General features: G+C 43.3%; 1 protein-coding gene across 10 annotated transcripts in view; it reads right to left on the reverse strand.

Moving 5' to 3' along the window:
* The window catches only part of ENOX1 (ecto-NOX disulfide-thiol exchanger 1), a 360,508-nt gene that overhangs the window by 132,943 nt on the left and 210,435 nt on the right, over window positions 1–17,130 (reverse strand). For 9 of the 10 annotated variants that reach the window (XM_069802662.1, XM_069802661.1, XM_069802659.1 and 6 more), the window contains 2 exons: window positions 3,846–3,980; window positions 2,841–2,978 (listed from right to left, as the gene is read on the reverse strand). In XM_069802662.1, coding sequence (XP_069658763.1) covers window positions 2,841–2,978; window positions 3,846–3,855 — 148 coding nt within the window. In that variant the 5' untranslated portion in view covers window positions 3,856–3,980. The remainder of the gene's footprint in view (window positions 1–2,840; window positions 2,979–3,845; window positions 3,981–17,130) is intronic. The other variant, XM_069802657.1, reaches the window with a different exon arrangement.

Genomic DNA, 17,130 nt, shown 5'->3' on the forward strand with positions numbered 1-17,130 from the left:
TTGGTCGAACATGGTGATGCAAACTCTCCACAAATGCAGATACAGTAAATATATTATAGCAGATAAGTCTGTAAGTCTTTTAAAGGTAAAATTTTAGTTTTGCCATTATGGATTTGCCATGAAGAAAAGGTGTCGAAACCTTATGAATCATAAGGAAATCTAATGAAGTGTCAAAGCACCTATTTACCTTGAAAATACAAGACATTCTCAAACAAAGGAAAGCAAAAGGAAAGAAAAGAAGTTATTCTGCTCCCGTAGAGAAATCAGGCAGCACTTCAGTAATTAATATTTATTACTTATGGCACCTTTCATACATTGAAAATGCTGAACAAATACCAACTGACCTGTACAACACTCCTACAATACGTGATACACATAATCATGGAAATTATAGTAGGGAGCTGGCAATGAAATAAAGTCCTGGAGATCCTCCCTTGTGGGGAAAAGCATTGCACGTGAGATGAGGCTGCCATGTAGGGATTGCATAGCACACCTGAGGACACAGTTTACACCGAAACTGGAGAGACAGAGGAAGAGAGGAAGACAAAAAGGTGGGCAAACCTCCACGGGATATGCAAATGAGATGCTTATAAATGAAAGCAGCAGCAGCCGATTTTGACATGTGGCTATTTTCAGGTTTGGAGGTAATCACATTCAAGTTGAGCACAACGTCTGCAGGCAAAGCCCCACCAGAAAATGGAAAAAGCTTTTTCCCCTCCCAGCACATAGAACCATAAAATGTCCTGAGTTAGAAGGGACCCACGACGATCATTGAGTCCAACTCCTTACTCCACACAAGACAACCTAAAAGTTAAACCATATATCGAAGAGCATCCAAACACTTCTTGAACACCAACAGGCTTTGGGCCATGGCCACTTCCCTGAGGAGCTTACTCCAGTGCTTCACCACCCTCACAGTGAAGAACTTTGTGCTAATAACCAATCTGAACATCCCGTGACGCAGCTCTAGGCCATTCCCTCGCATCCCATCACTGGACACCAGAGAGGAGAGATCAGCACCGCTCACCCTCATGAGGAATTTGTAGACAGCAATGAGGTCTCCCCTCAGCCTCCTCTTTTCTAAGCTGAACAAACCTAGTATCCTCAGCTGCTCTTGTTAAGTCTTGCCCTCTAGTCCTTTCACCATCTTCGTTGCCTCCCTGTGGACACACTCAAAGATTTTTATATCCTTCTTACCACACACAGCGCTCAAAGGGAGGCTGCACCAATGCTGGGTAAAGTGGAACAATCACTTCTTTTGACCGGTTAGCTACACTGGGCTTAATGCACCCCAGGTTGGCCCTTTTGGTCACCAGGGCACACTGTTGACTCATATTGAGCTTCCCATCAACCCAAAACCCCAGATCCCTTTCTGCAAGGGTGCACTCCAGCCTCTTGTCCCCCAATCCACAGATACATCCAGGATTATACTGTCCCAGGTGCAGAATTTGGCATTTGTCCTCGTTAAACATCATACGGATGGTGATTGTCCAGCGTTCTAATCTATCCAGATCTCTATATTAGGGCTCTCTACCCTCAAAGGAATCAACAGCTCCTCTTAATTTAGTATCATCAGCAAACTTAGTGTGGACTCAACTCCTGTGCCCGGGTCATTGATAAAAACATTGAAGAGAACTGGCTCCCGAGGAGCGGATGGTTTTGCTTGTTTCTTTTAATCGGAGCATGGGGTTAAAGACAGAGACCAAGAATCAGTTCACAGCCTCCACCAGCTAAACTCTCTGCTTGAGATTGATTCATTATAAATCAGCTTTCTTGCAGCTTAGTTTACCCATCTGTAAAACAGGTAATTCTGAGCCAGACCATCAGCTGTGGGCTGGCACAGATCCACTCGGTTCCCAGTGTCAGAAGGGGACATATTTGGCCAAAATTAAGCGTCACACATCCCTGGTGAGGCAGGCAGTGATTTACATCATAACCTGGCTCACTGCATCCATGTCTACATGGACGGGCACAGACATGAGAGGATGCTGCTCTGATCCAGATGTTGCAGAGCTCTTCTTCAGCTGAAGTGGCAATGCAGCTTCCAGAGGGGATCTGTCCTGTGCCTGGCATGTGGCTTGTGTCTATAGGGCACCCACCCATAAAAAAACAATTTTTCTGCACCTCACAGGTGCAATAAAGTTTTCTTAATCGCAACTAATTGGGCCTCTACTGTTGACAATGAAGTCTCATATGTCCAGGCTGGTCTGTGAAACATTGCTGGTTTCAAAATATTATTTTTATTCTTGTTAGAATAAGCAATTCCCTGCAACGCTCTCCCAAACTATGTTTGGGAAGTGAAATGACAAAATCAAACAAGAACAACCTCTTGAAATTCAATTTATGGAGTCAGACAGAAAGTAAATAAGCACACACCTGACAGGAAAGCTTCACTTCACTATATCAACCGAGCATATGAATTGAACAGGCTTCAGGATTTTCTGCCCAATTAACATAACTTCAAAATCTTTCTCTGGTCAAGAGTTCCCAGCCCAGGGTATTCCTTGGCAGAACCTCAAGACATCCTGCTTGTACAGAGAAACAGCAAAAAATGTTTCTCTTATGTGACCTGCTTCCTGGTCTTGACCCAGCATAAAGATCGATGGTTTAGTTGTTTAATTTCCCCAAAGAGTTTTGGCTTTTCCACAAGGTTAAAATATAATATGGATTATATACAGACTACAAGAAGAGCCTAATACACAGTATGCAATATTAATCATAGGTGATGTTTTCAGAATATAAAAATATAATATCCTCAGAAATCATTCCATGTATTTTTAAAAGGACCCGAAGAATTCAGGGATGGTACAAGAGTTCTCTTTAAAAAAGAAAAATCTTACCTGTTACAAGCTGTTGTCCAGCTAGTCCTACTGGAACCATCCCCAGGTTATTCATAGCTGTAGCCCAAGCTGTCGGATCAGTGACTGACATGTTAAGTTGTGTGGTATCTATAGCTATACTTCCCAAACCATCAGCTGCTGCAAGAAAGGAAACACACTGTAAATAGAAAAGTCAACGTGCCAGGATTTTTAACCAAAACCTTCAGCGAAAATGAGATGTCACAACCACTGCTTATTTTGGGTTTGTTCTGTTTCTTAATTATGATTCACCTTTTAGGCCATTGATAATCGTGCTTGGCATTGGATAGCAAAACATAAAGACATTGGAAACATTCAGCAGACATAAAATGAAACAAGAGTGATTCAGGCTGGTTATATGGAAAACTTTTTCACCATGAGGGCAGTCAAGCAGTGGAACAGGCTGTGCAGTTGCCACCCTTGGCAGCTTTCAAGACTCAACTTGATAAAGCCCTGAGCAACAGGTCTGACCCTATGGCTGGCCTTGCTTTGAGCAGGAGGTTGGCTTGGAGACCTTCTGAGGCCCCTCCCAACCTGAATGAATTGCCCTGAAATCCTCTGATATCATTTAATTATATATAACCTGTGGCAACTTGTTAGAAAGCTGTGAGAACCAAACACACCCCAAGGAAAGACTTGTTTTCCATAAGGTGCAAATTTTTTTCAGTAAAAGATTGAAGAATATATTAGCCTCTAACTAAAAAAAGGTCAAACCAAATTGATTCACCATAGGAAATACCAAGTTTTGTTTTAAAAACAAAAGAGAATTCTCATGAATATGGTCAAAATAGACTGAACCCAGGCATGGATTTTCCTGATTTGGGGAAGGAACAGTGGGTTGGATAGCTAAGAAATGGTACGTTTCTGATACTGAACCCCTAAACACAAGGTGTGATCACACATTTTTGCTTCCCCCTCCCCAGTCACAGCTGAAATCAGCTCCTTCCAGCTGTTTTCTTACGACCTTTGCAGACCTGAGATATTTACCGGCAGCCATTGCTTTTCCCCGGTTCCTTTTGCTCCTATTAGACTTCTTCAGCTAGGAATAATTAACTACTGTATTAGCAGCATCTTGAGATGGGATATCACTGAATGCAGGGCCCACACACAGCTCATTAGGCTCTGAAAGAGAAAAGACGAAATCAGCTATCAAGTGCTGCAGTCAGAACATCGTTGCAAAACAACAGACCGCTTTGGGAATCCACTCGAAGCTCCTGCCCGCTCCCTCTGGATCACCAGCCCCGGCCTCCTCGCACGCATTTAGCGGCCGCGGTAGAGGCGTTTCAGCCAACGCTCATCCTTGCCTGCTGAACAAACAGTGCCACGTATGAACCTGTTGGACCGCTGAAAAGCCTTTCACAAATTAGGTCTTATCAGTAGCTACGCAGCCTCCTCAGCATGAAGGCATCAGCTGAAAGAACATATTAAGGGATGAATGTGATTTTTTTTTTTTTTTAAACTGTTAACAATTAACTGATGTTGCAACTTTCACGGAAATAGTCTCCTGTTCTGAGATGAAAAGTGGAAAAAAAGTACTCCGCAATGATTTACAGAAAGGAGCCTGCAGAGACGTGGAAAAGTAAGAAAACCTAACAAAGCTGAGGATGATGCCTGCTCCTTAACTAACACCGTATCTTTGGCTCACAAAGGTTAGTTAGCTTGAAGCAAAGGTGGAATATCTTCTTCTAGCTAAACCACGTTGCTTTCATCAGGTATCTGTCAGACCATGAATTTTTTTACATAAGGGTAACTTCTTGCTCTCGCTGTTGTCATTTATGAAGCTCACCGCGGCAGCGCATCGCTGGTGGGAAAGGAGGCTGAAGGAGCAAATGGGTGAGAGGTGTCACCAAAGGCTGTGAGCTCCCAGCACTCCCAGTAGCGGGAGAAAACGCTGGGGTGAGGATGATCACAGATACTTACCCATGTTAGTCTTTGTGCATTAGTTACCCATGACTGGGGGCAAAGGGGGGGCTGCGTTATTTTTTTGGTTGGCCAGTAGCCTGGGGGCTCTGACTTATTGTGTTTGGTCCTAGTGGCCAACAACTGACTGTTTGAGGAGGTCATTGATGCTGTGCAGGTGCATCTCAGTGACTTGTTCAGCCCTAAGGTATTTGTGCTGTCTTTAAAAAAGTACTCGAAAGACCTTAATTAAGAGGTTTCCAACATGTACACCCTAAGAATTCATCTTTAGAGAAGTCACAATTAACGTGATTACACTATACTTTAGCTTAGTACCTCCCACGCTTTTGTTTTTTTCATGCGATGTGCCTAAAGTACAAGCCAAGAAAGTTTTATATTATAGATCCCTGACACTGTACAGATCACTTCATAGGAACATGGCCACATCAATGGCTGTAAAAGTGAAGAAAGAGTCAGGATCAGGCAATGCTGCACATTTTTTAGTATGTTGCAATTATCAAATAACCAGTATACTAGGTTAAAAAGCATTTTGTTCAAATCTACAGTGGGTCTATTTAAAAGTCAATATTTATCAACTCTTAATATTTGAATTTGCAATTCCCATTCTTATTTGATCTCCACTATTCATTATACATAACATAAAATAATTTTATGATAAAACTGGCTTTTAAATAACATCTATAAACACCAAACAAACATTGAACAGAAGTCCTCTGCAGGGAATGTGACTAACATAAGGCAAGCCACTCAAGATTTATGTCATGTTTTTAAAAACTGGGTGTCTCCTGTTCAGCTCCTTAAACTTGTACTTAGCTCTTTCCACTCAGGCTGTAAACTTCTGAGCACAAACATCTATTTCAAGCGTAGAGCAGGCTGAATTAATCCTTGTCAATAAGTTACTTCTCACACAGTACAGCCCCCCTCGCTCTTTATGAATCATTCCCAAATCAATCCTGATTCACAAATATATGCTGAATAGCCCAGATGAGAGTGGTTCACTTTTTCCCGTGACAGGCAGCCTTGTTGCATTGATGTTGGAAGGTGGGTCTGAAAACTAATCGCGATGAAATGCCTCTTCATACCTCGCCGTGCACTAGTTCCTTGTCCCCAAAATGCATCACCCTGATTACTGGGGAGGACGGAGGTGCTGCCCCATGGTTTTGGAGCAAAGGCATCTCAGGCAGGTACGGATTACTGGGATAAAGGGTAGAAAATGGGTGTTGGACTGTCTCTTCCACCCCTTCTCCCCCTGTTTTACTGCCTTGAGAAGTGTGCACCGGGTGACAGAACGAGGTCTGCTGATGAATTCTACACGCTCTTCTCCTCAAACCCACATCACAGTTGTACCAGCTCTGCCAGAAATGGGGACTGGTCCATGAAGAAGCGGGCACTAGGCTAGACAAATGCACCTCAGCCTACTGAGAATTAATAGGTGACTTTTTTGATGTTTGGCTTCTACCGGGTTGTCCACATCTTTCAAACTTTGGTATACTTTCATGAATTAGCCCCAAGTATTTGTTAAAGTCCTGGCAGAGGAGGAAGAACATAACACCGCGAATATGAAATAAAGCACAATCGGGGGGTTAATTGCTGAAACTCCTGTTGTCCTATGCCACCAACTCTGCTCAATGTGCCATGAAAGTCCTTGCTGGAAACATACTCTCATAGCCCATGCTGGCTCTGGACAGCTTTGCTTTCTCTCTGGCCATCAAGTCTACTGTTTTATCAGCAGGACCTGGATGTAGCACAGGCTGAACCAGGGGGAAAAAACACAAAAGAGCACATGAGGAGCCTAAAGTGGAACTAGCCCTATCTAACCGAGAACCGCTGCAGGCTATTTTGTCAGTGGAAGAGAGCTGAATAACAAGCATAAATGCACCTGTGAACACTGAATAATTTGCAGCAAGCTGTAGGCAGAACTAATGCCACATCCTGAAGGACACAGCCTGTAGAAACTAGCTCTCTTAAAAAGAAAAATAGTAATTGTGAACATCCCTTCTACTGACAACTCACCGGTTACATTAACACAGAGCAACATAATACGGCTAAAATAATCTCACCGGCATTTCACACCTGATTTAGACTCAAACATTAGCTTTTGTTTAGAAACTTCTGAAAATTCAGATGGGGAAGGTTTCATTAATGCTTAAAGTAAAATCAGCTTTGGGCAAATTTCAGCATTTCTTTGCATAGCTCAGACACTGCACTATTATACCCTTCATGACACTGGAAACAAAACAATCCAGGGAAACAAATAAACCCGCTCACTGGGTCATATAAAAACCAGAAAGTGCTGTGTTTGGTGAGAAATACATCTAATAGCAAAGATTCTTGCTTTCTTAAAAATAAAAGGAATCACTGTGATACTGGTTAAGCAGGCAGGAAAGCGTAAGCTTATGCAGGAATCCTGTGTATCCTGAGCAGACATTAATCAACACCGTTTCACTGACATCACACCTTTAGAAAGCATTCCTGATTTATAACTCATTAGTACTCCTCTGGGCATTAATGACCTGAAGATATATGTAAAAGAAATCTGTATTTATAAACACTTGTGCATGGGAGTAGCTTTACTCCAGGGGAGTAACGTCAGGAGCAAATAAAGCCATAATCCTGATTTACAGGAGAAAATGTGTAAAGTCTTCTGGGTGCTGCTGTTCCTTGAGGTTTGGGAGGGGCAGGGACGTTAATCCAAACTTCCTTATTTGAGCGCTTCAGATTAACAAAATTTTAATGCCAAACACTTTTTAAAGCGATACCATGTTACACTTTTTGTGGTCTCTCTTTTTGCAGACACAATGCAAGTACCAGTCCTTGGATGGTGGGTTGTTGGAGACATTTAGTCTTTCCTCAGACAGGTTGTCACGAAGATAAAGCACCCTCAAGTCCATACCAATGAGCACTTCTCAGTCATAGCAGTCATAGCAGATTGTACTTAGCACGCATATTTTATACCAGGCAATTAAATGCAGTTACCCAAATGAATACAGAAGTCGGTTATATATTGTGCATCAATTATCACAGGCAATGAATGCCATGAGACAAAGAAATTAACACAACATAAAACTAATTCAATAACACAGCAGATTGCTAAGTTAAAACCCTACCCTTTAGATATCCGTAACAGCACAGACAATGAATTACGACACGGAGCGAAGCTGATTAAATGCACCACTCTAACGAGGCTCTGCGGAGAGCCCGGGTCAGTGGCCAGCCCCAGGATGCAAGGAGGAGGTTCTCTGCCCAATTCTGACACCGACCTGCTGGGTGACCTTCAGTCATTTCACCTCTTTGTCTCATTTTAGTGACCACTAAATCCTTCAAGGAAAAGACTGCTGCCACCAACCTTTTGAAACCCGGGACTATGAGTCGCAAAGACATTAAACGCTATTGGTGACAGTTCTCGAGACAACACAGATGGGAAGGAGCGATGCGATATCTTGTGAACTGGTACATCTAGGCGAGTTTTCCAATTCTTAAAAGAACGGCATGTGCGAAAGGTTTGTTACCGTTCCCTGTGATTCATAGGACAGCGGTCATTAGGTTGGTCATACTCCACCTGACCTGCCAAAGTACAGGTCATTTACCAGGCTAGCTCCAGCTGTCTTCTTAATTATATAAAGCGTTTCATACTGTTTCTTCCCAGTGTTTTTCCTTCTCCAGCTGCAGACAGGACTCCCAGTAAAGAAGGAAGAAGAAGAAAGAAAAGTACAGTTCTGCCAGTCACCATCCATTTCTTCCTGACCATGTTAGGACGAAGAAGAAAGCTGGGAGTAGCAACAAGGAACATGATACTTTTGCGCCGTAGCCATCCTACCTGGAGCACATGAAAAAAAAGACATATCCAACGTGACTCTGAAGATGGCTCTTATTAGTAAATATTGCATGTGCAGTGTTTCAAGAAGAGGCATTGTCTCATGTTTTTGCACGGTTAGTGGTATGTTAACACCTAGAAAACCTCACCTAAATCCTGAAATTCAAAAGGAATTGAAGGAAAACACACGTTTCTTGCAACAATTTGCAAAAAGAGATTTACTAATTCAATTAAAAAAAATATATGAGGTACCAGAGCATTTTTGAAAGTGTCTGATTTTTTGGGATGGGACCCTAACTTAGGCATCTAATGTATGCTTCAGCCCCCACAGCTCTACTGAAGAGAGGCCAGTTGCTTTCACCCTGTTTACCTGGTTTTGTCTGTCACATCTCCCTATTACTGGAGGTCTTTGCAAAGCTTGATTCTGCAGGAATTGGCATTTTCCTTAAGAAAACAGCTTCATTAGGCACAAGCCAGTGAAGGTAAGCAGGGACCTACCCTGAGAGCCTAAATGGGAGCTCTGGTTATCTGTTCACTTACATAATTCTTCTGCTTTTTTGTCTTATGAATGAATTATTATAACACCTTTGCTCATTCTAGATTATGCCATTAAAAAACTACATTGTCATCTTATAAAATCATAACACATATGCTACAGCATTAAGAGATTTCACTTCTCACTACGTATACTGAATATGTAGGGTTTTGCATAGCTACAGATGATCCTTTCCACCAATTTTCACTGAAAAACAGTTAATGAGTAAATCTTGGCTATACTGATAGGACTAAGACAACTTAGAGAAAAATCACAATATATTTACAGTTTCCTTCTAAATTTAACAAAGCCAATTTGCACAAAACACATTTTCTGGAAGAATTGCTCATTTGAGATGCTGCATTACTTAAATCCTCTGCCCCAGCACTTCTTGAAGATAACACATGGTACACACAAAGGCCAGATTTCCCTCGGAAAGCAGAACACTGGAAGATTTCAACAGTGGGGAAAAAAAAACCACAACAAAACAAAGGTCTTCAAGATAAACAGGTGTTCTCTTGCGATGCTCCTTGAAAGGTCACCCGGTAATATTTCATGTTAAATCCCGAACTTCACTGGCATCTCAGAGCAAAGTCTTAACAGGTTACAAATGCGCTTTTTCTTTTGTGTGTATTTTAGCAGCTGCAGTCTGAATATGCTGAAGTCTATAAATAACAGAATCTTGAGGCACATTAAGCAAAGCATTATAGAAGTCCAGCTTAGTTATTGAAAAAGCATATGCAGTTCCAAAATCATCTGAAAGGGAAAAAATAAAAGAGCAACTTTGCAGGCTAGCAATGCAGCGCAGCCTTGATAAAAACAGGTCTGATTATTCCTTGAACACAAAATGCTGTTGTGAATTGATGACTGTGTCTCCATTTTTCACTTTGCCAAGACGGCTTGCAATTGTGAATCACTTGCTTCCCATTTAAGAGGGCAGTGGCTTACTGCCTAAATTAGGACAATCCTCCCTTCAAATTTCTGCATTTTAAGAATTTATATTTGAGAAGAAAAAAAATATTCTGAAATCTTGTAATTACTTACAGCAGTATTTTAGACAAGTAGGCCTTGTATCACACTGTTTTCTACAGGCTGCTGACAGCTTTAGAAACGTGACATCCCACACCGCTGTATTTCAGATAACAGAGAAAGCACTCAAAGCAGGTCTTGACCAAACAGATTTCAGCAGCTTTTATCAGAAGGCTGAATACTGAAGTGAGAGGTGCTGGAATGCCTCCTTGATGCCATAAGGTACCCAGGCCAGTCATTCTAAGTGGGCTATACATGCTATTTCTTATGTAGCTGGGCTTGAGAGAACACCTATATAAATGCATTGCACTTATCAAATATCTTCTCCCACTCTACCGTACAACGTCCTTACCTCATGTTTACTAGAGCTGCCTCAAGCAGCTGCAATACAAAGGGTTGGTTTGCTTGGTTTTGTTTTTTTTTTAAGGAAAACAAATGAAGAAAAAGGAAAAAAAAAGACCAAAGCAAGCTGGGACACGCTTCCAGAAAAAGCATTTTAGCTTCCTGGCTAACCTAAAGTGAAATCACTCCCATGCCACCTCCTGAAAAAGTGAACAGCTTGACGGGTAAGCCCTGTCTGTGGCAGAGCCCTGGGGACAGTATCATACAGTCCATCAGAGGCAGGGGAGCCTCGTTATTGAATTTCCAAATGAACACAGACTGCTCTCTTCTAGCCCCAGAAGACCAGGAGACAGTTGAGTTTCACATGGCAACATTATGTATGGAAAATCTATTTTAAGTAACTTTTTAGAAGTTTCTAAAATGCATTCATTATCATTTTTCTTCTCCTTCAAAGCCTGTATAATTGAAGTCCTGGAGTTAAAGCAGCCTGTCTTTTCAGGCAGAGATTCATGGGGGAAAAAAAAAATCCTTGTCAATCAAACTATTTTCATATTTTTAAAACACACTTTTATCATTGGACCAAATTGTGACAAGAGGTGACATCTAAGTGTCCTTGGTTAAGTGCCTGAGTGATCTGCAGAGCACTTTTTTGCAGAGTACTGAAGCGATCTAAAGTCATATTGATCAAAATTTTATACAAGACCATCAAGTATTCTCTCAGTGACAGCTGCTAAGTGAAACTCTGGAAAAGAGGTTTAGGCTTGTTTTGTTTGTTTTAATTCAAGGTTTCTGGTAATAAATTCTGCTTACGAGAAAAACTCAGTATCTCTTCTATCGACTTACATCTGTCCTCACTCCGAAAGCTGCCATCCCCTCTTAGCACATCACACTCAGGATCTTTTCTCCAGCTACAAGCTCTAAATAGGTAGTGAGCTCCCTGGTCTCATTTATCTTGTATTTTTTCCATTCCTCTTAGTATATCTCCTGTTCTTCTCCATTTACCTCACAATACTCTTCCTTGGCTTTCTTCGTATTTTTTTCGTTTCCATCCATTGACTCCACGCTTCCCCCTACAACAGAGGCACATTTCTTGCCTTAGTCTGCCATGGGCCATTCCCTCATCCAAATATCTCTTCACAGCCAAGACAGTATCGTTTGTTATTCTGTGCTGTTTATTAGGGGAGGGAGGGATTCATCTCACCTAACCTCTGCCAACACAGACGTCTACGCTTGAGCTTTTCTGCCGCCCTCGTTGCCAATGGGGAGAACCAGATACTTCTGACAGCCTATTTCAGACCCCTTCCCTCACCTTGGAGGTTCACTTCTCACTTCTCTGGCAAGGAATCTACACTGCAGGTTTGGATACCGACATCTGCTTTGTCAGACGCCCGTGGCATGAGATGAGCTGGGCTGAGCGAATTGTGCCTTGGGAGACTGACCACCGCTCGGGTACCTGCATCCCATATGAATCCCAGCAAGACACTCGGTCCCGAGGGACTCAGCTCCCACTCCTGTCCTTTGCCTGCCTGATAACTCCAGCCCAGCAAACCTCATGAGAACAGAAATCATGAGTCAGTTTGCAATAACTCATGAGAATGTCCCCAAATATAGATACATATGGCTATTTAGAGAGAGATGGTTTGCTTTCTCTTTTTTTTTTTTTTCCTGCCCATCCCCAGTGAATATGCCAACATATGACTATTAGTGTTTGACAACGGGAGCTGCCCACTCAAACACATTTCCTACAACTGTGATGCCCTACATCTGCCTGGTCTCTGGAGAGAGAATTCATCCCGGACCTTTTCTTCCTACTTCCAAATGAATCCCATCTCCTCAGCCCCATTTCTTTACCAGACACTTAACTCCCTTGCTCCTTGCAGCTCCCACTTTAAAGGTCAGTGTAGACCCCTGTGATGGGTTGACCCTGGCTGGACGCCAGGTGCCCACCAAAGCCGTTCTATCACTCCCGCATCCTCAGCTGGACAGGGGAGAGAAAAATATAACAAAAAGCTTGCGGGTCGAGATAAGGACAGGAGAGATCATTCACTAATTACCATCACGGGCAAAACAGACTCAGCTTAGGGAAAATTAGCTCACTTTTTATTACAAATCAGCCAGAGTAAGGTAAATGAGAAATAACACGAAATCTCAGAACACCTTCCCTCCACCCCTCCCTTCTTCCCGGGCACAACTTCACTCCCGGATTTCTCCACCAAGCCCCCCCAGCGGCACAAGGGGGACAGGGATGGGGTTTACGGTCATCACATGTTATTTTCTGCCGCTTCACCTCCTCAGGGCGAGGGCTCATCACACTCTTCCCCTGCTCCAACGTGGGGTCCCACCCACGGGAGACAGTCCTCCACGAACTTTCTCCAACGTGGGCCATTCCCACGGGCTGCAGTTCTTCACGAACTGCTCCAGCGTGGGTCCTTTCCACGGTGTGCAGTCCTTCAGGCACAGACTGCTCCAGCGTGGGTCCCCCACGGGGTCACAAGTCCTGCCAGAAAACCTGCTCCGTGGGCTCCTCTCTCCACAGATCCGCAGGTCCTGCCAGGAACCTGCTCCAGCGCAGGGTTCCCACGGGGTCACAGCCTCCTTCAGGAACCCACCTGCTCCGGCGTGGGGTCCTCCACGGGCTGCAGGTGGATATCTGCCCCACCATGGACCTCCCTGGACTGCAGGGGGACAGCCTGCCTCACCAGGGTCTTCACCACGGGCTGCAGGGGAATCTTCGCTCCGGCGCCTGGAGCATCTCCTCCCCCTCCTTCTGCACTGACCTTGGTGTCCGCAGGCTTGTTTCTCTTACATGTTCTCACTCCTCTCTCCGGTGGCTGTTTTCCCCGTCCCAACTTTTTTTTTCCTTCTTAAAAAATGTTATCACAGAGGCGTTACCACTATCACTGATTGGCTCGGCCTTGGCCGGCGGCAGGTCCGTCTTAGAGCCAACTGGTATAGGCTCGCTCTCTCTCGAACACAGGGGAAGCTTCCAGCAGCTTCTTACAGGAGCCACCCCTGTAACCCCCCCCGCTACCAAAACCTTGCCACATAAAACCAATACAACCCCTCTCAGCTACCACAGTCCTCTACTTCTGCCCATCAGCCTTGCCCAGCCTGGTACTGGTTTTCTTTATCCTTCATGCCATGCTTGGGGGCAGCATCTTATTTTGATTAGGAAGCGAGGACAGCTACAGGGAGTTTCCCTGCTGTCCTTTCCCTTTTCCCAAGTTGTTTGCTGTGGGTAAATGAGGGGAACAAAGAAGATTTCCCACCTCCCACAGGACGGAGCAGAGCTTCCAGGCTCTTTGTGCTCCGTCATACCCATTTAGATTTCAGCAGAGGCTGAATTAAGTCACTAAGCAGGGCCAGGAATTGTGTCTGTTTTCTGAACGGTTGTGTATGGAATCACAAACAAGTTACTGTAGGGCTGCAAATTTAGGAATATCACATACTCTGTGGGTGTGGTCTTCTTCACAGGACACTTGGACACCTTCTTTCTCTTCCATTGAGGGAGAAGCAATGCTGGATTTAACACAAGGTGAGATCAGGAGAATAGCAGTTACTGCGCATCAACTATGATCGGGCAAGAAAAATTATTTCAAGGCTTCTCCCTTGTAACTAGCTGTCAGGGGGTCAGGGCAGAGGAGGTTTGAGCTGCAGATCATGGTGAATATAATGATGCTAAAAGCCCTCCTTCCCTCCAGGTGGTCCTGCTGTACCTCTACCCAGCCAACAACCCTTCCACTCCCCTTCCCCTGAAACGCTTTCTTGTATGTGCATTTGCTTTCTCCAATTTCAATTCTCATTCTTCAGGGCAGGAAATCACGTGGATTTTCCCTCAGGCAGAACTAAAACCTACTCGAGCCCCGGCGCTCCTTGTGCTGTAATTGGACTGATGCTGGATTTAGCCAGGACCCCCCCGGGCAGGGATGTCACTGAGCCAGCGATGCTCTGAGATCCAGGGGCAAGGCCACCCTCCTGCCGAGCTTCTGCAAAACACCTCGCGCAGCCAGGCTTTCGTCCCTTTGGAGACTTTTAAGACGCTACTGCGATGGGAAATTAGGAACACTGATGATGATAGCATCCCCCTCTCTCCTCAGGCAGGCCCTCCACCCCTCTCATGTAGTTAATAATCCTTTCACCCACCATTTTCCAAAGTGGTGTAGGTTTGTTTGTCTTATTTGAATTATAAGCTCTTCAGGGCAGAGAATTTGCCTTTATCTATGTTGGTAAAGTTCAATGTAAATTTACTGCACTGTATAAATATTTTCTAATAACAAGGGCAATAACAGAATAATGTATTTACTTTACTGTAATACAGTATTTCCAGGCTTCAAGATACAATCAGAAACAACCCAAAGTCAACAACAAGACCAGAAGATTTGCAGAACCTTTAACTGTGAAGCGGAAGCCGTGAAGTCACTGTGCGAAACTTTGGTAAATTAGTTACTTATATTCATAAATAGCAGTTGTTACTGCAGTAAAAATCCTTGCAAATTGGCCCTCTGGAAAATATAAAGCAGAACGTAACCAGTGTAAACCAGCAGAGCACTGCTTTACATTTGTATTATAAGGGTCACAAATGGCATTCTAGTTACTTTTTAAACAAATGCAATGTTAATACTTTCACTGCAACATTATGAATAAAGCATTTGGCCTGTAGCTATGAATATGGTAACTGATGGCTTTTGACTTGTTTGTTTATATTGTCATCTGGCAAACTTCTGTACCACGCTCTCCTGGGACTAAATCTTGACTTCACCCCTTGGCTGTGCAGAGGACGTAGCCCACGTAGAGGGCACTGGGCTGCAGCGGTTTCCCTCAGCTCGCCCCGATGGAATTCGACGGCCACGGCTCGATACCTCCCCTGTATCAGCACGGAGCTTTTCTGGCACCCAGGAGGGAGAACGGGGTCCAGGGTCAGCGTCCGTGCCTCCGCAGCACCATCTCTGCTCACGTTGTTAGTGGTTTCTTTGCTCTTTTAAGCTCCAGGGTATCGAATGAATCAAAATATTTGTGATGAGGCAAGGGACTAAACTGACAGGAGTATGAACTGCCCTTGTTTATCCAGGTAATACTACAGGAGGTGCAATGCAGATACATGTAGAGAACAAAGCCCTGTCCTTTGAATTTACAGTCTGAATATAAAACACTTTGTGAGACCGGTGTATTTCTGTCTAAAATACATGGTTAAATTTAAGAGTGCCCGGGTGACACTAGTGGCCTGTGATATATAACTGGTCAGGTTAAATGACCTCTATGTACCTTCTCGCCTGAAGCTCAGAGCAACAGCAAGTGGAGCAGATTGAATGGGTCCCATTTATTGTTCTTTTAATTGCCTGCTAATATTTCTTTCAGTAGGAAGGAATAATAGGCCCCTTCTATCTCTAAATGTCTTCCAAACTATCCAAAATAGCAGTTCAGCCAAAACAAATAAGGGGTCTTCAGTTCTCTACAAATGGAAAAGCAACTGGCTGGGGAACCAGGAGATTCCTGTTCCTCCTGTAGCCCTGCAATAGACCTTGGGCAAGTAATTTAAACTGTCTATGCCTTGATCCCCCACCCATGAAATGGTGTGATAATACTTTCTTTATCCCACACTTTATTAATCTTGCCTAGTCCGGCTGTTCTCTGCTTATGGGCTATGTCCAGCATCACAGGACCATGACCTGGCTCTGCAGATAACACAGGATTGCATTAGGTCAAGGAATATTTTTTTTTTTTTTCCTAGTAAAAATCAAAACCAAAGCAGAGTAGAACAAACAAAAAAATACAATCATCATAATTTCTTACGGAATCGTTGTCTATCTGAATGTGGAGAAAATAACAAGTTTCCTTTAAAAGGACTCGCAATGAAATTCACACTGTGTCAGGTGTAAATTACAGCCTGTATCTCATCTTGTTCTATCTACAGTTCCTTTCTTAGTCATGCATAGCAGCAGTGTACAAAAATATTTCCTGCATGTGATCAAGCGAGTATGGGCACATAAGCTGCAAACAAAATATGAGACTTTAAAAAAAATGTTTACTGGTATCTTAAAAGAAAACTAAAAGTTTGTAATCATGCCATTTCTCAGTCAGATAACTGATTTACTTCGAAACACAATTGTGCCTGGAAACACAATTCAAATAAACCTATGAAATATTCTCTGTAGGAAGTTACAGGGAACTGAGGGAGCTAAAAATAAATGACAAAAAAAAAATTATCCCAGGAACATGATTATATTGTGCAATCACAGGTATAGTAGATCACTTAAATTAACACCTGATCATAATAGAGCTGCTCAGTGGAATAGCATGGGAGATATGCTTTTCATCTTTTTTTCCCCAGTGTTTTACACAAGACCTTCTGATTGCATATGCTTTATGACATCTAATAGATTACTTCAGGCAAATATCTACACACCATAGCAAACACTGCAGAAACCCAGTTTCATCTATGCTCATCTTTGAAACAGTGAACTCCTCCTCAAGTCCCACGGGTTGGTGACACTGCAAAGTGCATCACTGGCGCATGGTGAAGCATCACCAAGTTTGGGAGGAGTTGCCAGATGGAGTTGTAGCACATCGTTGTGTTAGTCCGTATTTCGGGGTACAAACAAGATTTCAGCCTTGGTAGAAATTCAGTGGTGTTA

Source organism: Haliaeetus albicilla, chromosome 15 (genome assembly GCF_947461875.1).
Source record: "Haliaeetus albicilla chromosome 15, bHalAlb1.1, whole genome shotgun sequence".
Lineage (NCBI taxonomy): Eukaryota > Metazoa > Chordata > Aves > Accipitriformes > Accipitridae > Haliaeetus > Haliaeetus albicilla.